Source organism: Staurois parvus, unplaced genomic scaffold, assembly GCF_062004578.1.
Source record: "Staurois parvus isolate SC_StPar_1 unplaced genomic scaffold, SC_StPar_1.0 ptg000275l, whole genome shotgun sequence".
Taxonomy (NCBI): Eukaryota; Metazoa; Chordata; class Amphibia; order Anura; family Ranidae; genus Staurois; species Staurois parvus.
In genome coordinates, this window is record NW_028318071.1 from 2708097 (window position 1) to 2733975 (window position 25879).

The 25879-nt window shown below is 39.7% G+C and overlaps 1 protein-coding gene across 2 annotated transcripts in view; it reads right to left on the reverse strand.

The window, feature by feature from the left end:
* Positions 1-25879, reverse strand: part of MEN1 (menin 1) — a 373352-nt gene that overhangs the window by 159614 nt on the left and 187859 nt on the right. For both annotated transcript variants that reach the window (XM_089681659.1, XM_089681660.1), the window contains exon 5: positions 17823-17863. In XM_089681659.1, coding sequence (XP_089537785.1) covers positions 17823-17863 — 41 coding nt within the window. The remainder of the gene's footprint in view (positions 1-17822; positions 17864-25879) is intronic.

Sequence of the window (25879 nt, forward strand, 5' to 3'; positions counted from 1 at the left end):
ACTGTTGGATAATGAGTGAGGAATCCAATGTCCAAATTCAGGCCGTTATCTCTTGTGTCAAATAGAATTAGCATTCTTAGTTCAAAAGTTTTTCTTTCCTGAATGGATTTGAAATTTCCTTTAAGAACTAAAATATTGAGGTCTCCCAAAGTGTGGTCTGGTTGTGCGAAATGGTGTCCAATTTTCCGATAAATTACAACTTAAAAAAAACTCGCCATGCCTGTTATGCAATACATAGGGCTGTCTACTTTGCAAAAAGGAGTAATTTGGGGGATATCTGTACTGTTCTGACATTCTTGGACCTCAAGAAATTAGATTGGCTGTCAGTACTTCAGGATTGATCAATTTTCAGATATATCCCATAGTTTGTGGACTGTATAACTTTCCTACAGACTAAATAATAAACACTAATTTGGGTTATTTTCACCAAAGACATGTAGCAGAATACATCTTGGCCTAAATTTATGAAGAACAATTATTTATTTGCAAACTTTTATAACAGAAACAAGAAAAACATGTTTTTTTTTTTTCAAAATGTTCGATCTATTTTTTTGTTACATTAGCAAAAACTAAAAACTCCAGTGGTGATTAAATACCACCAAAAGAAAGCTCTAGTTGTGTGAAGAAAATGATAACATTTTAGTTTGGGTGCAGTGTTGCATGACCACGCAATTGTCATTCAAAGTGTGAGAGCGTTGAAACCTGAAAATTGGCCTGGGCAGGAAGGGGGTAAAAGTGCCCAGTATGGACGTGATTAATTAACAGTTAGGTCCATATATATTTGGACACAAGCACAATTTTAGTTTTTTTCAGGTATTTACCAAAACATATTCAAGCTATAGTTAGATAATGGATATGGGCTAAAAGTGCACACTCTCAGGTTTAATTTGAGGGTATGTACGTCCAAATTGGAACAAAGGTTTAGAAATTACAGCTCTTAAGAGTAGCCATCCCCCTTTTTCAAGGGACGAAAAGTAATTGGATAATTGAATATAATCATAAAAAAATGTTCATTTTTTTTAAATTTTGTTTAGAATTCTTTACTGGCAATGACTGCCTGAAGTCTGGAACCCAAAGGCTGGGTTTAGTTTTGCCTTTAGGTCGAGATCAGGTGATTGATTCAGTCATTGCAGAATATTCCACTTCTTTTCCTTCAAAAGCTCCTGGGTTGCTTTTGCAGTGTGTTTTGGATCATTGTCTATCTGTACTGTGAAGAGTCGTCCAATGAACTTTGCTGCATTTGACTGAATCTAGGCTGACAGTATATCTCTAATTACTGCAGAATTCATCCGGCTGCTTCTGTCACATCATCAATAAACACCAATGACCCAGTGCCACTGGAAATTATGCATGCCCATGCCATCACACTGCCTCCACCTTGTTTTACAGATGACGTTGTGTGCTTTGGATCATGAGGTGTTCCAAGCCTTCTCCACGCTTTTTTCTTCCGGACATTCTGGTACAGATTAATCTTAGTTTCATCCATCCAAAGAATGTTTTTCCAGAACTGGTCTGGCTTTTTTCGATTTTTTTTTGTCAAGGTTTACTCTGGCTTTTCTATTCTTCAGGCTTATGAATGGTTTGCACCTTGTGGTGAACCCTCTGTATTTGTTCTCGTGAAGTATTCTCTTGATTGTAGACTTTGACAATGATACAACCACCTCCTGGAGAGTGTCCTTCACTTGTCTGGATGTTGTGAATGGGTTTTTCTTTACCATAGAGAGGATCCTGCAATCTGTTGTCTTCGGTGGATGTCCATACCTTTTTTATGCTGCTGAACTCACCAGTGCATTTTTCTTTCCTCAGAATGTACCAGACTGTTGATTAGGCCACTCCTAACGTTGCTGCTATCTCTCTGATGGATTTGTTTCGTTTTGGAAGCCTAACATTGGCCTGTTTCACTTGCATGGAAAGCTCCTTTGATGCATGATGTAGGTTCACAGCAATAGATTCCAAATGCAAATACCACACTTATAATCAACTCCAGACCTTTTACCTGCTTAACAGATGAAGAAGCCCACACCTTGCCTGAAACAGCTTTTGATTCAATTGTCCAATTACTTTTGGTCCCTTGAAAAAAGGGGGGTGGCTACTCTTAAGAGCTGTAATTCCTAAACCCTTCCTCCAATTTGGATGTACATACCCTCACATTAAACCTGAGAGTGTGCACTTTCAGCCCATATCCATTCTATAACTATAGCTTGAATATGTTTTGGTAAATATCTGGAAAAAAAACTAAAATTGTGCCTGTGTCCAAATATATATGGACCTAACTGTAGTTCTCAAACGATTGTTCATGCGATTTTACGCAACTTGAAAAATAGGGCTGATAGTTCAGAATCTTTAAATTCCTTCTGACCCATCTCATCATATAGATTGGTCATGAAGGTTTCCCATTCTTTGCCTTTATAGTATGCCATCACAGATTTACTATAGATCATAGCTAATTATTTAGTCTGCATAAGTCAAGAATTTTCTACACCAAGGCTCACAAGTTACCGAAACTTTTTGCACCCCCAGTAAGTGCTCCCCTTTTTCCAATCCTTCTGGTTTTATCGATTCTTTGGTATATATGTACTATCACGATTTATTCATATCTCATTGTTTACTCATACAGTATCATCTGCAACAACATTGGCGATCAGGCAATCTTTTTTGGTCGCCCTTTGGTGGTTGTGGCGGGGCCCCTTCAGGAGACACTACGGGGTGGCGGTTATTATTTTTCCTTGTTTCTTTTTCTTTCAAGTTATGTTGTGAGAGGATTATGGAACCATTGACTACATTCACTTAATTAATGGTTTTAATTCATTGGCGGTTTCTTCTATATTCTTCGCCCCTGAATGGGGCCATGTAAGTGTATAATTATGAATGTAATTTATTGTCTGTGAAGGGAAATGTATGTCTTTTAGGTCTGTCATTTTGTTTTTCCCCACTCCATTTTATATTCCATGTTGATTAATTGTTTTGTATTATAACCAGAATGAGTTAATGAAAATATGCTATGTCAGTTATGTGTTACAGAACTGTACTCACAATATTCTTCTATCTTTTATCTTAGCTTAGCCTTGGTAGAGACGGTGATAGTATCCAACTATTTCTTTGTATTAACAAGCACCTGTTTCTGTTATGATACAATTAAATGTCAAATATTTCTGTCCCTTGAGAAAATAATTGTTTGTTACTTATAACTAATTACAATGCCTGAGAAAGATCATGTTCACAGTCTTGACAAGTATCTAGCCAGATTCTATTGTATGTAGCAGATATGTTTTTTGTAATATTATAGACACATTCCTTATTCCTGGGAAAGTTAAATTTTGCTTCTCATCATTATTCAGGATTGACGTAAATGCTTGTATTTGTATTCAGCCAATCAATTACTGAGAATTAAGTTTTTCCCAGATACTCTGTGCCCCTCACCTTTCTTTTTTGTTATATTAATCCTCTTCCTGCTAATAAAAAAGGTAGATTAATTTCACCTATCACTGTGTGCACTTGTCTATTACTTAGGTGAAGTTAGTCTTCTGGACGTCCATACCTTCAAACAGACTGATCAAGACAGATAGCCAGGGGCTAGCGACAACCTTTCAATTGGAGGTCCCACCGAGATCGGGAGGTCAACCCATTTGCGGTCACCCGGTAAGATAAACAAAATCTGTCTGTCTGTCCGGCTGTCCGTGGGCTCTGACTAAACTCTCGATCTCTGAACTGACAGGAGTATTCTGGGAATACTCCATTGAGTCTCAGGGAGACTCAGATAAGGAAAGGTGATTTCTGTAGACGGGGTCTACATTTAAAATACCTAGACAGGGTCTAGGTTAATTACAGAGTCTTAACTAGTCTGTTGAGGGTAACCAACTTTCTTTTCTTTGCTTCTATTATCAAATGCATAGAGTATAAGATAATTTGTTTATGCAAATAAGTGAACCCGGTTGGTAAGTGAACGGGTCGAAGGTTTTGAAATAGAGTCAATATTTACGTTCTTACTGTCTTACTGTCTATCCTTTGTTGAGAGTGATAAGTGGTCACGTGTCACTCGACCCGCTCCATACTGTCAGCACGGCTGAAGTACCACTGTGACTAGCTCACGTTTATGGAAGGCGCACCAAAGTGAAAACTGCGGTGGCAGCTGAGCACTGTGAGCTTTCCACTAGATCTCACATATGTGTGGTGTATTGATCCAACATACCGGGGTAGATGTAGGAGAACACATAATCAGACACATTTCCGTTGTCCCTTACAACATACACCAAGCGTCTCCTACCATAGATAATCCAAAACAGTACTGTAAAAGACAGTACCTTTATAAACATAATTTTTCCTTTTTAATACATAAAGATTTTATTGGGCAAACTTTAGGAGATTTATGATTTTTTATCAAGTCATTTAACGATTTTGTAGGACCAATATGGGAGGAGGTAAATCTAAATCAATTTCCCACCCCCCTCCTCAAGCTGAAGAGACATGCAAGGACTACATAGCTCGTGTCTGTGGCACGGACTATTTCCTCATTAACCCTTTTGTAGATAATCTTTCCGGGTGGACTGAGTCCATGGGAAGTTGTAGTCCTTTCCCTAGGAACGGGGCAAATGATTCCTTCCATATGGATATGGTAAAGGGGCTGTGTTTAGGGGATAAGGAGGCATGGCCATATTTTGGTCCCGACCCTCAATGGGACCATAATTATATGGAAGAAGGAGGACTAAATTGTTTAACATATGCTCCACACTGGTATGAGACAACTGATAAAATAGTCGGGTTAAGTTTCACGAACTACAAAATAAATTGACAGCAAATATTAAGCCCAACAAACCTCCTCCATATAAACACATCTATCCCTCTTTATCACAAAAGGACATAGATGAACTTATGATGACTAGTGCCACCCTATTACCCCCTCCACCCACTGTTCCCACGGTGCCTGACCAAAGACAAGACATTCCCGGAGCAGACGGTTCACCCATCATAGCAGACACAACAACTCATGACCACCCAGAACAGGAATCTGACGAGGAGGAAAGTCCTCCTCCCTCGAGACATGAGACACAACCTGACTCCACGCAGTCCAAAGCCACCCCAAGACGGTCCGTTTTAAAGATAGAGTTACCACGAAGGACAGGTAGGAATACTAGTAAGAGTAATGAAGCAACACACCTGCCGTTTATGACGGTTGGGGAGCAACTCTTAAAGAAACCAATTGAAATCGAGGACATTAATAAAATAGTGAAACACTGTCCCAAACCAAACACGGCACCACAGGGCACCATTACTTATTTAAAGAAAGCATGTAGGGGGAGAAATTACACTCAGGAGGACATGCGTTTAATCATAGACGGAGTTGTAGGGACACACTCTGGATGGGATTGGACAAAGGTACCCTCCATTAACAACATTCAAACGGGTGACCCCAATGCTAATCCCATTGTTCCCTATCCCACAGCCTCTACCTATGCCCTTAACACCCCAGAGCGACAAGAAACCATGTGGCAGGAGATTATTGACCATATGACGGAGATCTTTAAAACCAGATCCTCCCTTTCCACTGCTATAGCCTGTAAACAGAAGGGCTCTGAGACCCTTACTGAATTCTGGAGGAGATTTGATGCCTGTTGGACTCAGGAGGCAGGACTGGAGAAGACTAATAATGCCAGCCTCCTGATTTCAACATGGATCAGTAATACCCTGCCACACTTGACGGTCCCAATCAGGCAGATGATTCCCTCATGGACATCCGATACACTAGATGATTTTCAGAAACAACTTTATGATAAAGAAGCTGCAGGATGCTTTGACATCAAGAAAACAACGCCCTCTACACATAACTACGACAATATCCTCGCACCACAGAGAGGAAACCATCCCCGTGGAAGAGGTAGAAGGGGAGGACAGACAGGTAGAAGCGCCCCTAATAAATACCAACAACCCCAAACTCATCGCAACTTAGATTTCTCACCAGTCCAAGACCCACAGGTTTGCTATAACTGTGGCAGGCCAGGACATTGGGCCAGAAACTGTCCACAACCCAATAAGAAACAACAACCTAGGAATGAAAGCGCAACAATCACACAAAAGCCAGCACCACACCAGTTCCCCATAGATTGGAATAACCACCAAACCTCACGTTTCTGAAGTGTCCCGGAGGCTGGTATCCCGACTTTTCCTCAGATCACTGACAGTTGGAGGGAGGCTCCCTTGATTGTTCTCAACATCAATGGATCCTCCATTCCATTTCTCGTTGATTCTGGGGCAACCACTAGTGTGATATCTGAAGAACACTATGATGGTCCTAGAGGAAAGTCGGAGCCTTCTGTGGGTATAAATGGGATACCAACAAAAACTTGTTGCACAAGACCACTCATCATTACAACAGATGCAGGAGATGTGGTAACCAAACATGTGTTCAGGATCATACCAGGGTGTCCTGTAAATCTACTAGGGAGAGACCTCTTTGACAAATTAAGTCTTTCCATTTCAGTCTCCCCACATGGTGGGGGATTACAGGCAGAATCTCCACTGTTACCCATCTCAATCCCCAGAGGCAAACATCAGGAAGCCCTACCCGAGATCTTGGCTTTCCAGGATCTCCCAGAAGAATTATGGGCTACAGAAGAGTTTGACACGGGTCTAATCTCCTGTACCCCATACAGGGTCACCTTAAAACCAAATGTGGCCCCAGTGTTTCAAAAACAATATTCCCTGTCACAAGAGAAAATTGAAGGTATCACCCCAATGGTTGAGAGGTTCTTACAGGAAGGTATTCTAGAAGAGATTATCTCTCCCTATAATACCCCTGTGAACCCAGTAAAGAAACCCAATGGTACATACCGATTTGTACAAGATCTGAGAGCGGTTAATGACCTGGTGCAGCCTATAGCCCCCATAGTATCAGATCTAAATGCCCTTCTCACTCGCATACCACATGACGCAGCAGTATTTACTGTAATTGATCTTAAAAACGCCTTTTTCAGTGTCCCAGTTGACAAGGAGACAAGACCCATTTTTGCTTTTTCCCTTGATGGGCGGCTCCAACTGACCTGGTGCAGAATTCCACAAGGTTTTGTGGACAATCCCGTGGTATATAGCACTGTTTTACAGTCCACTCTAAGGCCCTGGCAACCCCCCCAAGGTTCGGTAGTACTACAGTACGTCGATGACTTGATGGTCTGTAGTAAGTCCTGGGAGTCCTGCCAATCAGATAGTGAATCACTGATGTTAAGGTTATGGAAGTGTGGTCACAAAGTGTCTAAGCAAAAGTTGCAGTGGTGTAAGGGACAAGTACAGTATTTGGGCTGTGTCTTCACAAAAGGTCAAAGGAGAATCAGTCCTGAGCACATCCATGCCATCTTGGGCCTGGTCACCCCACAAACTAAGAAGGAAATGCTGTCCTTTCTTGGAATGATAAACTACTGTAGGCAGTGACTGCTCCTATTATGACAACATTTTAAGACAAGCCACCCTGAAAGATGCCCCAGACACCATACACTGGTCTAATGAAATGTTACAAGCTTTTCAAACTTTAAAAAGGTCTATGATTGTCAGTCCTGGTTTAGGACTCCCAGACTACAAACTTGTATTTCATGTGTATGCTAGAGAAAATTGTAAAACCATGGAGGGCGTGCTGGCACAAGAACACGGTGGCAAGCTACGGCCTGTAGCTTATTTTTCAAAGGTCATGCCTCTCCAAGTCCAGGGACTCCCCTCATGTTTGCGGGCGTTAGTGACATGTGCTATGATAGTGGAAATGTCAACTGTTCTCACATTAGGCCACCCCACCGAACTTCATACTTCACACGATGTAGTTACTCTTCTTAAGGGTATACACACACAACACATGTCTGCCCAACAACTCAGCGGATATGAGGTCATTTTGATGAGCAACCCCATGTTGCATATCAAGTATAGCGCAAACAACTCAGGTCCAGCAATGATCCTAAACGCACTGTTGGGTCTCAAATCGTCAAACGATCTGGAACCCGAGGCTCATGACTGCCTCAAATCCATTGAGGCTAATACTTCACCCAGACTGGATTTATCAAACATTCCAATCCCAAATGCTTATGATGTTTTTGTAGATGGCTCCTGCACTAGGCCCAACGATAACACTTACCATGCTGGCTATGCTGTAGTTAAACTCCCTAACACCGTTATAGAAGCAAAACCAATCCCTTTTCAATCAGCCCAGGCTGCTGAATTGATTGCTCTCACTAGAGCATGTGAACTGTACAAAGACCAGTCTGTCACTATTTACACGGATTCCAAATATGCCTATGGAACAGTGTATGACCATGGTGTATTATGGTCTCTCAGAGGCTACATAGGAGCTGATGGGAAAAAGATTGCCCATTCCCAACTAATAGCCAATTTGCTCAAGGCTCTCACACTTCCCAAGGAACTTGCTGTCATACACTGCAGAGCACATACCAAAGGGGACGATGATATAACAAAAGGTAACGCTCTAGCAGATTATGAAGCAAAAAAGGCGGCTCAACAGCAACTTGCTTTACTACAGATGCCCACTCTATGCCCCATCCTCCCAGATGATTCCCAATTGATCACAACCTTGCAGCAGTCAGCTTCCACAGAGGAGCTCAAAGACTGGTGCTATCCTATTTTACAGAAGAATCCAAAGACTGGATTAATCTGCAAAGAGGGGAAACCATGCATCCCCCGGTGTAGCGCCCCGATATACATTGCACAATACCATAGGATAGGACATATAGGATGGAAGGCAACCTTAAAACAACTCCAAAAAGATTTTTATATCACAGAAGTGGCGGAGTTAGTACAAGATTATGTGAAAAGATGCATCACATGTATCAGGAGTAACCCAATCAACCCATATAAAGCCATGCATCAACACCTGCCTTACCCCACAACACCTTTTACACATCTTCAAATTGACTTTACACACATACCGCAACCAAAGGGAGGACAACAACCAGCTTGTGTGGTCACAGATGTGTTTTCCCGATGGCCAGAAATGTACCCCACAAAAAGAGAAGATGCCAAAACCGTGGCTAGATTGCTCACACAGGAAATAATACCTAGATGGGGAGTGCCATTACAGATCAATTCAGATCAGGGTCCAGCTTTCACCTCCCAGATCTGCAAGGAGCTGGCCAGATCTTTGCGGATTGAGTGGAAATTTCACATCCCATATCACCCACAGAGTTCAGGGATAGTGGAAAGGATGAATAGGACTATCAAGGATAAGTTAAGGAAGGCAACAGGAGGCACATATAATGACTGGAAAAGGTATCTCCCAGCTATATTGGCAGAAATTAGGATGACACCAAACAAGACTACAGGATACTCACCTTTTGAAATCCTTATGGGAAGACCATTCCCTACCCCCTGGGCCAGGGATATATTCATGACAGGAGACAACTATGATAATATCAGAGATGAATATGTAAGGAAGCTTATTGAAATATTGATAAAAACTGAGAACGAGGTTATCCGCAAGCTCCCGTCTTTTCCACAGGAAAATACCTACCCGTTCCAGGCCGGAGATCGTATTGTGGTAAAACAACTGACGAGAAACAAGAAACAGCAGGATTTCGCCTATGGACCAGAAACTACGGTCGTAGCAGTAACCAGAACAGCAGTTCTCACTGAACATAGCCCCACCTGGATCCATGCTTCCAGAGCAAAGCTGGTCGAGAAAGGCCCAGGACCAGACCCAAGGGAAACGGGAAAGGAGGTACTAAAGCCCTGACCTCGAACAGGACAATCAAGGAAAGGAGGTACTAACAGGGGCAGAAAGCCCTGACCTCGAACAGGTGAAGCAGGTGATACAAATCCTCGAAGAGTGAGTGAAGCCGGTAACAAAGCCTCTGAAAATAATCAAGATGAGCATTCTATTAGCCAAGGACTCTGGCAAACTATGGATTCTGCTGGGACTGATTACATTTTTAGTGTTTACCCCAATATGGATAGTGACTAACTGCATATACTCCCCAGAGGATTTGGGTGCTGTTCAGGTTATATGTGGTCACAACAACAATGATAAAAACACCTCAGAAAAACACACATTTGATAAAAACACCTCAGAAAAACACACATTTGATAAAAACACCTCAGAAAACTCACACCCAATACACAGTAGGACCAAAAGAGAAACCAATATACCAGCACAGAAACCAAAGGTTGCTATTACCAGAGAGGGGAAGATTATTACATTGTGGTTTGACTCTTCGAATACCTATGTTGCTACCTTTTCTTTCACCTATGACGACCTAACAGAAAAAGGGGATGAAGAGAGTAGCAGGAAAAGGGCGCATAAGAGGGAGGGAATAGGTTATATCTGTGTAACTGATGATTATTGGGGAGCAGTGGGATGGAACATAGGAACTGACTGGGGATACAAACCTGACACAGCCATAAATAAGGACAAGAACGGAAAATCCCTCATAAACAGAATGACTCTTACCAAGCCCAATGCCAAATATACGCTTACCATAGAAAATCCCAGCCCTAGTGATTCGGGAATGTATGTATTTGGGTTATACTGGGGAGGAGGTATATCAGTCACAAGGGGGAAATTTAGGATACAAGACATGCATAATAACAATGATTACAATCCCCTGAAGCCACGTATCAGTACTATTAGGGATATGATTGCCATTGCTGATCCTTCTTTCGAAGATACTGTAGCAGTGGAGACAGGATTTTCAGATGTAAATCTTTGGTTAGAATGGATGAGGTACAGTGCCCTGCAGTACAACAAGTCTAATTGTTATGTCTGTGTAGCAGCCAGACCCCATGTGGGAACAGTGCCACTAAACCTTCCTGAAGATGTTAAAGAATGTTTTCTAAGTCTTTTTACAAGAACACATGACAAGAATGCTTCCTGTGAAACCTGGAAAGCAAAGTATCCCATAGTTACAAAAAAACCCAAACCAGGCGAAGGTTTGCAAATTTACCCAGGGAATTATACCTGCTATAGAGGAGTGGCAAGAAAAAGAAGTTTTGGAAATTTTACAAAAGGTTTTTGTCACACATACAGCAACATCTCATCTAGGCTTTTACAGAATCAGACACAATCTTTAGGTGATATCTACTGGATTTGTGGTAATGGTATGATCACGTCTAGATTGGAGAAGGAGTGGTCTGGTGAGTGTGCTTTGGCCAAAGCTATTATGCCCCTGCATATTTTTAGTGAAATTCCTTCTGAGATCCCTGAAGATGTAACAGGAGGTACTCAGAGGTACAAGAGGGAGGCCCCGATGGGTAGTTTTGACCCACATGTGTATATAGACGCCATAGGGATTCCAAGAGGGGTCCCAGATGAGTTTAAGGCCAGGGACCAGGTCAAAGCAGGTTTTGAGTCAATCATTCCAATCATCACCGTCAACAAGAATGTTGATTGGATAAATTATATATATTACAATCAACAGAGGTTTGTCAACTACACCAGGGATGCATTGAAGGGGATAGCGGAGCAGTTGCAGGCGGATTCCACCATGACCTTTCAATCGTATGGTCTTAGATATGATGCTTGCAGAAAAGGGTGGTGTGTGTGTAATAATAAAAGGAACAGGTACTTGTTGTACCTACATCCCAGACAACACTGGGCCAAATGGCAAGGTCACTATGGCTATAAAAAAACGGTCTGATCTGTCGGAAAAGTTGAAAAGGAATTCAGGGATCAATATTTTGGATGGCTCAAGGGATGGAAGCAGATGCTAGCACAAATAGGAGTGATTATTGTAGTCACCCTGATACTTATAGCCATGATAGTGTGCTGTGTGATTCCCTGTATAAAGAAGCTTATGAACAAAGGTATAGATATGGCTATGTACGAGGAAGAAATCCAAGAACAAACTTCCCCACTGAACCCAAAACCCAAAGAGTACAATAGTTATCTAGCCAAATACAGAGAGAAGCAGAAAAAGAACTATGTTGTATAAGGGGAAATTAACCCCTTCACACCTAAGGGTAAAACAAATCTAAATGCCTAAGCACAATTCTGCAACGTTGACGTGTTAGTAAAACCGTACATATCGTCACAACTACTTTGTACATCCAGGTGGATTATACCTTGTTTTTTTCAGGACAAATTGGGCTTTCATTTGGTGGTAAATGGTAATGGATAGCTCCTAATTTTTTTTTTATTATTAAAGGAAAACTGGGCCAAAATAGTAAAAAAAATATATTTTTTTAATTTAACTGTGTGTTTCTTGTTACGACCATAACCTACCACCAAAGAACAACCTAAAATACATTCTCCAGTTCTTGACGATCGCAGCGATACCATATATGTGTATGTTATTTGTTGTTTGTACCCGTAGTACAGTCCAGAAACAACAGTGCGCATTTTGTTTTTGTCTTTTTTTTTTTTTTACATAAAACACACTGTCACTGACATTGACATTAACACTAACTGACACTGATACCAATTTTTTTTTTAAATCCTGACCTTTGACCCTGACCTTGACCCTGACCTTTGACCCTGACCCAAACACTAACCCTGGTACTGAACTAGATCAAACCTTGATCTAGGTATTATTCTTTATTTTTTCTTTTATTTTTTAATATTTATCTTTTTTTTTTTTTTTTTACAAACTTTTTTTTTATCTATGTCAGGAGTTCGAGAGATACAATGTATCTCTCTTCTCCATTCATAGAGAGAGAGAAAACAAGGGGGCCGGGCTGCACAGTGATTGATCACTGTGATAGCCAATCAGAGGCTATCACAGCGATCACGTGACCCGGAATCGGGAGTCCCGGGTCCCGATCGTTAGAACGGGACCCGGGGCTCTCAGTGACACTGCGGTCTTGGTGCTGGGAGCGCGCCGAGCGGCGCGCTCCCAGCACAAAGACAGGTACGCAAATATGCGGCCCCACGGAAAAAAGCCCAGGTCCGTGAGGCCGTATATTTGTGTTACGTCGGCGTCAAGGGGTTAAAATCATATATGTAAATAATGATTATAAGAGGGGATTGAAGGGAAATGTATGTCTTTTAGGTCTGTCATTTTGTTTTTCCCCACTCCATTTTATATTCCATGTTGATTAATTGTTTTGTATTATAACCAGAATGAGTTAATGAAAATATGCTATGTCAGTTATGTGTTACAGAACTGTACTCACAATATTCTTCTATCTTTTATCTTAGCTTAGCCTTGGTAGAGACGGTGATAGTATCCAACTATTTCTTTGTATTAACAAGCACCTGTTTCTGTTATGATACAATTAAATGTCAAATATTTCTGTCCCATGAGAAAATAATTGTTTGTTACTTATAACTAATTACAATGCCTGAGAAAGATCATGTTCACAGCCTTGACAAGTATCTAGCCAGATTCTATTGTATGTAGCAGATAAGTTTTTTGTAATATTATAGACACATTCCTTATTCCTGGGAAAGTTAAATTTTGCTTCTCATCATTATTCAGGATTGACGTAAATGCTTGTATTTGTATTCAGCCAATCAATTACTGAGAATTAAGTTTTTCCCAGATACTCTGTGCCCCCCACCTTTCTTCTATTACTTAGGTGAAGTTAGTCTTCTGGACGTCCATACCTTCAAACAGACTGATCAAGACAGATAGCCAGGGGCTAGCGACAACCTTTCAGTCTGTTGTATCCATGTAAGATCTGAGATATATATTGATATGCTTATTATAGGCGTCATGTTTTCTGAGCACTTCTGAAGAAGAGATTTATGATTGGTCTCGAAATGCGTCAAATGCAAATATATTCATGCCTCATATCTGCCTATTCATTGTATAATCACGTGATACCACCGTATTTGTAACTATAAGTCTCGTATAAGATTATATAAATAAAATACGGTTCTCTTTTAAATTGTCATTTGATAGAAAAACATTTTTTGTCTAATGTGTGCCTCAAAAGTCCCACCAACAAGAGGGCTTCCCCACTGTATTCTCTAGGGATGATGGCACTTCTTGTATCACACCCATTCCTTTCTTATTTATGTATGGAAAGAGGAACACATAAGAATTTTGTATAGGGAGGTGCATTGGCGCACTCCACACAAGGAGCACTTTCTACACTCTATAGAAACCACAAGGCAGCGCAGCAGTTTGACTCTCCTAAGTGGTTAAAGAGTAACTCCATTTTTGTTGAGAAAAAAAAACAATCCCCTCTGGATGATCACTGTACATTGCAACAAACTTTGTTGCAGATTCCTATCTGTTTCTGCTGTGGTTGTGCATAGTAAATCTGAATGGAAGTGACTTTTTCATTATCAATCAGCTGATGCAGTTACTGTGATCTAGTAAGGAAAAGTCTGAACCCTTCTAGAAGTGATTAACCCTTTTGGAGCAGCTTACCAAAAATAATTTTTTTTCATGCAGAGGATGCCTTAATTCTGGCTTGTATTTTAGTGCAAACTTCTGAGAAAATTAGTGAAACTATCATACAAGCAGGAAATGACATTTCTGAGAAAGTTCTGTACACCAACTGTGTACAGAAAGCCTTCAGGTTATCATAGTGCATTGAATTCTATAGAAAATTACAGTGGTTGCAGATTGAAAGGGATTGGGGATTTTTAAAAACATTCAATTATAACGTAGCTTGTGTAACTACTGTATATGCTATATTATTTGCATTTGTTTCCCCATGAAAATGGAGTTATCTTTTAAGTATATCATCTTTACCTGTAGGCACTGTTTGCATAAAGAACTAATTTTTTGTTTGTTCAAGAATTTTGAGAAAATCCACAAATTTCAATGGAGTGTAGTAACTTGCTCACATGACTGAATTAAAACAGGTAAGGTTTATCATCACCCTTACAAACTACTACAGTGGATATAAAAAGTCTACACATCCCTGTTAAAATGTCAGGTTTCTGTGATGTAAACAAATGAGACAAAAATGATTTATCAGACCTTTTTCTGCCTTTAAAGTGACCTATAAACTGTACAACCCAATTAAAAAACAAACTGAAATCTTTTTTGGGGGGGGAGTAAATATAAAAAACTAAAAAATAATGTGGTTGCACACCTTCTGATACTTGGGGATGTAGCTGTTTTCAAAATGAAGCAATCACATTCAAAATCATGTTAAATAGGAGTCACACCTGCCATCAATTAAAGTGCCTCTGATTAACCCCAAATAAAGTTCAGCTGCTCTAGTAGGTCTTTCCTGACATTTTCTTAGTCGCATCCTACAGCAAAATCCATGGTCCACAGAGAGCTTCTAAAGCATCAGAGGGATCTCACTGTTAAAAGGTATCAGTCAGGAGAAGGGTACAAAAGAATTTCCAAGGCATTAGATATACCATGAAACACAGTGAAGATAGTCACCATCAAGTGGAGAAAATATGGGGCAACAGTGACATTACCAAGAACTGGACGTCTCTCCAAAGTTGATGAAAAGACAAGAAGAAAACTGGTCTGGGAGGCTGCCAAGAGGCCTACAGTAACATTAAAGGAGCTGGAGGAATATCTGGCAAGTACTGGCTGTGTGGTACATGTGACAACAATCTCCCATATTCTTCATATGTGGGCTATGGGGTAGAGTAGCAAGACTGAAGCCTTTTCTTATGAAGAAAAACTTCGAAGTCCAGCTAAATTTTGCAAAAACACATCTGAAGTCTCCCAAAAGCATGTGGAAAAATGTAATATGGTCTGATAAAACCAAGGTTGAACTTTTTGGCCATAATTCCATAAGATATATTTGGCTCAAAAACAACACTGCACATCACCAAAAGAACACCATACCCACAGTGAAGCATGGTGGTGGCAGCAACCATGCTTTGGGGCTGTTTTTCTTCAGCTGGAACTTGGGCTTTAGTCAAGGTAGAGGGAATTATGAACAGTTCCAAATACCAGTCAATATTGGCACAAAACTTTCAGGCTTCTGCTAGAAAACTGAACATGAAGAGGAACTTCATCTTTCAGCATGACAACTATCCAAAGCATACATCCAAATCAACAAAGAAATGGCTTCACCAGAAGATTAAAGTTTTGGAATGGCCCAGCCAGCGTTCAGACCTGAATCTGACCAAAAAGCTGTGGGGGGATCTGAAGAGGGGTGTGCACAATGCCCTCGCAATCTGACAGATTTGGAGTGTTTTTGAAAGGAAGAGTGGGCAAATCTTGCCAAGTCAAGATGTGCCATGCTGATAGACTCATACCCAAAAATACTGAGTGCTGTAATAAAATCAAAAGGTGCTTCAACAAAGTATTAGTTTAACCACCTCCCATCCGGCCGTTGTATATAAACGGCCGGACGGTGGCAGTGCAGGGTCGGGTGGCCATTTATAAACGGCCTCTCCGCTCCCTGCTTGTGCGCGCTCCCTGGCAGCGGGCAGCACAGCAATCCGGTGCCCGCTGTGTCCTTCGGACACAGTGGAACACCGATCGTTGTACGGAACCTCTGTGCGAGGTCCCGATCATGTGATCACTGATTGGCCAATCGGTGATCACATGCAGAGTAGTAAGCAAGATGTCACTTCTGACATCATTGCTTACTGCGTGTGAAATCTGTGAATGATCACAGAGGTCACATGGTACAAGGCTATTCACAACAGCCTTGTACTATGTGACAAGCTGTGACCAATCTCAGCTCACACAGTATTTCTCAAAGGCTGCAAGAATGCAGCCAGAGAGAAGGAGAAATGATTGCTTTTGCAGCCTTTATGGGTGTAAAAGCAATCAGTGTAAAAAAAAAAAATAATTCTTCATCACCCCCCAGAAGTAGTACACTGTCACCATGGTGACACTGTACTGCTAGGGTGACAGTATGTAAAAAAGAAAAAAAAATAATATAAAAAAAAATAAAAATATAAAAAAAAAAGTTTAAAAATTATTATTTTTGGTTATAAACTAATTTGGGTTATTTTTTTTTTTTTTACTAAAAAGATAACGGAATAAATCTTGGCCAAGATTTATGATGAAATATTTATTTGCAACATTTTATAAGAAACACGCAACATTTTTGGACTTTTTCATTTACATAGCAAAAAAAAAATAAAAATCCCAGTGGTGAATAAATACCACCAAAACAAAGCTTTATCTGTCTCAAAAAAATGCTAAAAAATTCATATACGTAGTGTTGCATGCACAGTGTTGCATGACCATGCAATTGTCATTCAAAGTGTGATAGCACTGAAAGCTGAAAATTGGCCTGATCAGGAAGGGGGTAAAAGTGTCCGGACTTGAAGTGGTTAAGGGCGTGCATACTTATGCAACCATATTATTTTTATTTTTTAGTTTTACTTCTCTCCACCTAAAAGATTTCAGTTTGTTGTTCAACTGAGTTGTACAGTTTATAATTTACATTAAAAGGTGGAAAAAGCTCTGAAATTATTTATCTGTCTCAATTTTTTACATTTATCACAGAAACCTGACATTTTAACAGGGGTGCGTAGACTTTTGATATCCACTGTATAACAGCATTATTAACAAAATGAAAGGCAAAACATACTATCCTTATCCACCTACATTGCAGCATATAATACCTAAAATAGGTCAGGATTACAGGTTCTCCAACTTCCAATTTAATCAGTAGCCCTGGCACAGCAATTACTGCAGCCGTTTCATTTGATGGAATCCTAAACATATACAGTATATCATAACATCTGATGGAATCCTGAACATATAACTCTTGAGGCTTAAAACTTGGCTAAGGCTGGCCATACACTATACAATTTTCTGTCCAATGTCTGCCCAATTTCCTTTAGATTTACCTTCAACTATGTAGTGCAAAGGCCTGCCTAATTGGATACAACTGAAAGTTTTGTTTAGGTTTGACCTCCTATTAGATGGTTTTAGTAAATCTAAAGCAAAAATCTCAAGAAAATTGTTTAATGTATTAAAAAGAAAGAGAAAAACTAACAAGAAAATACTTACTTGTCCAAGTGTCCTCCGTCATAAAGAACCCACAGCAAACTCTACAATTACAAAAAAAACATCTTAAGTATACAAAAATTCATATCACATTCTGTTAGCAGATAAATCGACAAAAGGAACACATTATTGGCACCGAACTGTCACGCTTAATATATAGTGAATATTTTGTCAACAGTCAGTAAAAAGTATTTAAAAAATTGATTCCTTGAATGTATTTAACCGCTTCCATACAGGGCACTTTTACCCCCTTCCTGCCCAGGCCAATTTTCAGGTTTCAGCGCTCTCACACGTTGAATGACAATTGCGCGGTCATGCAACACTGCACCCAAACTAAAATGTTATCATTTTCTTCACACAAATAGAGTTTTCTTTTGGTGGTATTTAATCAACACTGCGGTTTTTATTTTTTGCTAAATTAACAAAAAAAAACAAAACTTTTGAAAAAAAGAAACAAACATGTTTTTCTTTGTTTCAGCTATAAAAAGTTAGCAAATAAATAATTGTTCTTCATAAATTTAGGCCAAGTTGTATTCTACTACATATCTTTGGTGAAACTAACCCAAATTAGGATGTATTATTTAGTTTGTAGGAAAGTTATAGAGATCACAAACTATGGGATATATCTGAATATTGATCAATCCTGAAGTATTGATGACCAATCTAATTTCTTGAGGTCCAAGAATGTCATAACAGTACAGATATCCCCCAAATGACCACTTTTTGCAAAGTAGACAGTCCGACGTATTTCATAAGAGACATGGCGAGTTTTTTGAAGTTGTAATCTCTTTGTCATTTTTCGGAAAATGAAAAAATTAAAAAAATTATTTTAACTTTTTTTTTTATATATATACTGTCACCAGTGCAGTACAGCGTCATCATATAACTGGCATGGTGATGATCAGGGACACTGGTGACAGTACAAAAAAAATATATATATTTTTTATTTTTTTTATTAGTTTTAATTTTTTATTACATGGTTTTTCTTTTTTTTAAGATTTTTTTTCATATTGCACTATGACCAAAGTAGTATAATGTTACCATAGTAACATTAATGAAACACAAATGATGCAGCGCTACTACCATAAAAATTCTTCACACATAAATGAATAAGTGAAACCGTGCAAAATTAGTGACACAAATAACATAAACACACAATATTAAATAGTGCCAAAAAACTCAAACAATCACGTGTGACAAGTGTCAATACGAGGTCCTAAAAGGACCAAATAACATACATGGTGCCCCAAGTAATCCAATGGGATCCAATAGTGCTCCAAATCAAACAAGTAAGTCACAACAGGACTCAATGTGCTAAAAAACCTCCCACCAGAGCTAAAAATCAGTTCCAACCATCAGTTGCCCTGATGAAGTCACGTGTTAAGCGTGACGATACGCGTTGGCGGTGACGCACATCCGGTCGGACACCTTCTTTATTTACATTGGACACCCATGCAAGTACATCTGATCTGAGGGATCAAGTGGCTGCAGCCACCTTATGTGCCTGAAGAGGAGATCTGCTGCCCTGTGAGCCTGTGCTTGAATCTGTACATGAGGGGAGGTCAGTGTGGAGAGCTGTGGCTGTGGAGGATTACCTACTATTAAGGGTCCATGTGTTAGTGATCCTGAAGGCCTTTTGACCCTGTGCAGGTCGCAAGAGGGAGGTGAGTGGGCAATTCAGCCATTTTTGGATATCTCTGCACATTTATCAGCACTTTTTTTTTTTTACTTCAAGAATTGCTGTGGACTTTATATATGGTTTTTTGTATATTGTCAGGTGTTTTACACCTCACGGGACTTTATATATTTATTCATGTTTGTTTGCATGATCAGTTCTTAGTTTATGCGTTTAAAGGGATGCATGTGTGTTTTGTGTTATATGGTGGGAACTGATTTTTAGTTCCAGTGGGAGGTTTTTTAGCACATCGAGTCCTGTTGTGACTTACTTGTTTGACTTGGAGCACTATTGGATCTCATTGGATTACTTGGGGCACCATTTATGTTATTTGGTCCTTTTAGGACCTTGTATTGACACTTGTCACACGTGATTATTTATGAGTTTTTTGGCACTATTTAATATTGTGTGTTTGTTATTTGTATCACTAATGTTGCACTGTTTCACTTATTCATTTATGTGTGAAGAATTTTTATGGTAGTAGCGCTGCAATTGTGTTTCATTTATATTTTTTGTCTATGGGTATATGACTGTATGTAGCAGCTTTACCTTTGTTGGTATGTATTAGTTTTTAGGTAGGAGCGCAGGAGTTTGTCACATTGATTCACCATAGAAACATTGTACTACTTTGTGTAAAAAAAATAAATAAAAAAAAATACTGATCACTTCCCCAATTTGCCCTGCCTGTGGCACTAGCCGGTGATTAGCCGCCAGATCCAGGTGATTGCCTGCAAACACTGACATGGAGCACAGCTGTATTGTTTTCAATGCAGCTCTGCTCCCTCTCAGTTTCAATCACACTGTTCCAGAGTTCAGTTTTCCGGGACAGTGTGTTCCTGTGAAGCACACCCCCCCCCCCCCAGCTCCCTAGTAAAACACTCCCCTCACACAGTTAACCCTTTGTTTGCCTATAAATGTTAACCCTTCCTCCCCCAGTGCCATTAGTACAGTGTCAGTGCTTTTTTTTTGCACTGATCACTGTATTGGTGTCACTGGGGATGTCAGTGACCCCAAGTCAGCACCCCCCGTGTCAGAATGTCCGCCGCAGTCCTGTAGTCCCGCCATAAGTCACTGATTAATGCCATAAGTTGCTGATCGCAGCTATGATTAGTATATATAAAAAAAACAAAATCCAGTATCTATACCGCCATTTGTAAATGCTGTAACTTTCACGTAAACCAATTAATTTACACGTATTGGGATTTTGTTTTTAGCAAAGACATGTTGCAGAACAGTTTGGCATAAATTTATGATGAAATTTGATTTTAAAATTTTTTTTACTAGACATGTTTTATAGCAAAGTTCAAAATAGTTTTTTTTCTCAAAATTGTTTTTTTTTATAGCGCAAAAAATTAAAACCGCACAGGCGATCAAATACCACCAAATGAAAGCCCAATTCATGGGGAAAAAAGGATGTAAATTTAATTTTGGTGCAGCGTTGCATGACCGTGCAATTGTCAGTTAAAGTGACGCAGTGCCATAACACAAACCGCTTATGTGACCACCCTATAGCATAAATACTGGGAGGCACAGGTGCGCAAAAATCTCACACACACACACACACACACATATATATATATATACACGTGATTCGCGCTCCCGTGGTTTTCACGCCCCTCTCAGATAGCGTCAGATTGCCCATCAGTACACCAGTCATCACATTTAACCCCTCGATTGCCAGGAACACGCTCATACACAATGAACCTCCATTGCTAGTATAGGGTCTGAACAGATCAAGATCTTTGATCAGATCAGCACTGTACCAGCGTTCACATTAGTATAGCATCCCAAAAAATGCAGCGTTAGCAGGATCAGCCCCCGCACCTGCTTTTAGCCCCTACGCTTACCCCCCCCCTTCTCTCCCAGCAAGTGCAGTCTCAGTAGGTCACTGTCACTTGATACATTGCACACAAAACCGCAGTGTTTGCAGAACCAGGCCTGATCTCTGTTAACACTTGCCGGTAAATGTTGATGACTCTCATATGCAGCAGAGTGCCAGTACTAGTGCCATGCTACCTTTTGGTGAACTGGCGAGCACCAGCGGCCTAGTACATCCTGGTCTTTCACACACCTCTTAGATTGTAAGCTCCAAGGGGCAGGGCCCTGCTAACCCTCTTGTATTGAACTGTATTGTTGCTGTATTGTCTCCCGTTATATTGTAAAATGATGAGCAAACTGTTGGCGCTATATAAATCCTGTATAATAATAATACCAGCACTGCAGTATGACTTGGCAACGTGGCGAGTCCCATAAGTGCAGTACAAGCTGGTGCGGTGGCGAGCACAAGTATTGTCCCTCAACCACCAAGAATTCGCACACAGGCCTGTAGAGCCCCAAGTATCCTTCCGGATGTGCTTGCAAATTCTGATTGGCAGCCCACAAATTCTGCAGCACACGTATTTTTTGGAGCGTTTTTTCACGGAAGATCTGTATGCATTGATTGTGGATCAAAGCAATTTATATGCTCAATTTATTGCCGCCAACCAAAATTCAAACCTTGCCAAACCATTCGCATGGAAACTCATTATGGTTTCTGAATTTACATTTTTTTTTTTAGACCTAACCCTCAACATGAGCATTACTAAAAAAATGAATTGCGGTTGTATTGGTCCACAGACCCTATTCATCATGTGCCCGTGTTCTCTGATGTCATGGCCAGGCATAGATATGAGAGTATAATGTGTTTTAACGACAATACAATCTGTCATCCTCGAGGTGACCCGGAATTTGACCGCCTCCACAAAATTCAGCCCCTCACAAATCACCTTAACCAAAAATTTGCAGATGTCTATACTCCCCAACAAAAAATCTGTCCCTCATTAATTTTTCTGGCCAACTTGCATTCAAACAATTTCTCCCCAGCAAACGTCCTCTCACAGCTCTTCTACATCTTGACCCCATATCTGGCACAACAGGCTATACTTATAAGTTTCAGATTTATGAGGGAAAAGATAGTCACGTGGAGCCCTCCAGAGGCCCAGACTACATGGGGAGTAGTGGCAAGATAGTTTGGGACTTGGTGTCATCCTTTTTCCATATGGGGTACCACTTATACGTTGGAAATTTTTATTCAAGCGTGCCACTATTTAGACATTTGTACATTCTTAGTACTGGTGCATGTAGCACTGTGCGACCTAATGTGTGTCCACCATTAGAAGTGGGTGGATGCAGGGTGGTATATTCTAATGGTGGGCATACCACACACTTTTTCTGGCAGAGATGTCTTCTCATTTTTTCCCATTCAGTCCACAGGCTGCATACAAGAAAAAAAAAACAACATAGTATATACAGTAATACCTCGGTTTACGAATGCCTCAGTTAACATCATTTTCGGTTTACGAATGAAAATCCATTAAAAATAATGCCTCGGTTTACGAATTCACTAATTTTTTTCACAATAGTGTATGTCAGTGCTGATTTTTAAATATAATTGCCGTCTTTTTTTTTTTCACTATAGCTCACAATATTATCTGTCACTTTCCTAGGAGCCAACATTGTTTCTTTTAACTTGGGGTATAAAAATAAAAAACTCTCTCTTTTAGCTGGAGGGGGAAAGTGATAGCTGAATTTCTGAACTACTGAATAGTGTATAGTAAAGGAAAAAAAAACAGTAATTACATTTAAAAACTGGCGCCTGACCGTTGAGCGTAAAAGAATTGCCGGCAATTAAAAACATTTTTTCTAATTGCCAGCAATTCTTTTACATTCAGCTGTCAGTGGGGAACCCCGTGACAGCTGAAACATTAACACATGGTTGTCACTACTAAAATACTGCATGAGTTAATAAAATAACTCATGCAGTATTTTAGTAGCATTTACTGTTTTTCTGACCTTCGGAACGGATTAATTGGTTTTCAATGCATTCCTATGGGAAACAGTGTTTTGGTTTACGAATTTATCACTATACGAAATGTCCTGCAGAACTAATTAAATTCGTAAACCGAGGTACTGGTACAATCGCTGGACTTTGAATGGTTATACCAGGATGATGCCTACAGCTGCAGGCATCATCCTGGTAAAGTTTTTTTCAGCCAGCGATCGGCTTTCATGTAAAAGCAATCATAGTGGCTAATTAACTGCAGGTTTGCTTTTACAAGCAGTGGGAGACGATGCCCCCCTCCCCCACTGCCTTCCACGGGCAACCTGAGCATGCAGCCGGTGTTTCTGCCAGCTGACAATAGAGCTGATTGGAGACCAGAATGGTGCCAATCAACTCTATAGTCTAAGAAATCGGAAGCTACAAGCATTTCATCACTTCAGTTTCACAGGATGTAAACAGCGCCATTTGTAAATTGGGAAAGCATCTGATCACACCGATCTTTGTTTGATTAGATAATGTAAGGGCAGAGGCGATATCTAGAGTCTGATAGAACCCAAATTTCTCAAAAAAGAATATATGACAATGCCCATTGAAGTTATAGGGGATATTTGCATTCCCTGTGATAGATAAATAACCTAAAGTAAATAATGTAGTGCTAACTAAATTATTGTAAATGAACAATAAATACAAATACGTGAACAAGATCAAAACAATGCAAACATAAGTGTTGATCACACAAATAAATAATTCAAGTGAAACTAAATCAAGTATATAAAGTGAACTGATCCACTAGGGATCCAATATGAACAAAGTGAATCGTTCCAATAAGGGATCTGATGACAAAAACTTATTGTGTACAAACAAAAAAATCAATAAACAATGAAAAAATAAAAAGACAGTGTAAACGTGAACTGTCCACTCAGGGATCCAAAGTGATAACCAGAAAGTGACAATTTCAACCAATACTGTGTTTGAAATTATTTATAGTCCAAATTGGACTAAAAGATGAACACTGTAAAAATGGGACTAAAGAACGAGAGGACAAACAAAGGTGTCAAGGGAAACCCCTTAATATCATATAAAACCCAAATATCATATACAAAACATCACTCGCCCATGAATTTGGAAAGTGATGAAAGGTAAAGCTCTAATAAAAAAAACCTAATAGCAAGCATAAATAGTGTGAAACTTAATATAAAATACCAAAGTGACAAATAATGGAAAACACGGAACTGAAAAAAAATCACAAAGTGCAAAACCTAATAAAAATTGTGTAAATATAAAATTGAATATAAACGCATATTAAAATAAATAAAAAATAATAAAAAATAAAATAAAAAGGTCAAATTGGTGCGTATACACCAAGCAATCCAATAGCTCTGGCAAACGTTCAGGTGAAAAGTGGATGTGTGTAACAACGAGGATATCCAAAGACAGCTGAAATGCCCCCTCACCTCCTTGCCACGACCCACATGGGTCAAAACACCTGTAGGATCACCAAACAAGATCCTCCATGAAAAGAGACTCCTCTGCAGATGAAAACCTCTCACAACAACGCTGTCCCCTTCAGTGATATGCATTTATGGTGGTGGGATACTCTCCGGGTAATTAAGGTATGGTATCAAATTAAGAGAAATAAAATCAAATGGAAAGCATGTCACAAGGAATGCAATGTGGTCCAAAAACCCCTGAAGGTAGTCTGGTGGGGAACTGTAGACCTCTGGATAGCTGGTGGCTGACGCATTTTGAGGTTTTACCTCTTCCTCAGAGCCCTGTGATAGCATTAAAAGTGATTAAAACAATGAAGGGGACAGTGTAAAAATAATACAAATAATCAAATAATAATCAAATAATAAACAAAAAAAAGTTCCCCCACCTCCTTGCGCACATCTGCATTCGTGAGTGTTGACACTATGCCAGTATGGAAAGAGCGGTTGCACCATGCATGTGAGGTATCGCCACGAATGTCAGATCAAGGCTGGTAATTCTAACATTTGACCTCTTCTGTAAATCTAAAATGGTAGCTTGTAAAGGTTTTTAAAACTTTGCCTATGGATATTGAAAACGTATGCAGATTGTCGCCATTGCACAGGGCATGTGCAGTTTTAAAGCATGTCATGTTTGGTATCTATTTGCTCGGCATACCATCATCTTTTATATTTTACCAAATCATTGGCCAATATTTTGTGTTTTTGTGCATTAAAAGTAAAAAAAGTGTATTTTTTTTTTTTTAAAAAAATTGCATTTGAAAAATTGCTGCAAGAGTACTATGTGACATAAAAAATTGCAGCACCCACCATTGTATTTACTAGGGTGTTTTGCTTTAAAAAAAATATAGAATGTTTGGGGTTTAAATTAATTTCCTAGCAAAAAATACTGATTTTTTTTCCTGTGAAAAGCATCAGAAAAGGCTTGGTCTTCAGGTGGTTAGAAGAGTGAGTGATGTGTGGCATAAACCTCTAATGCTGGCCATAAAATACCCCCACCCCCAAAACGACCCCTTTTTGGAAAGTAGACACCCCAATCTATTTGCTGAGAGGCATGTTGAATCAATAGAAGAATTTA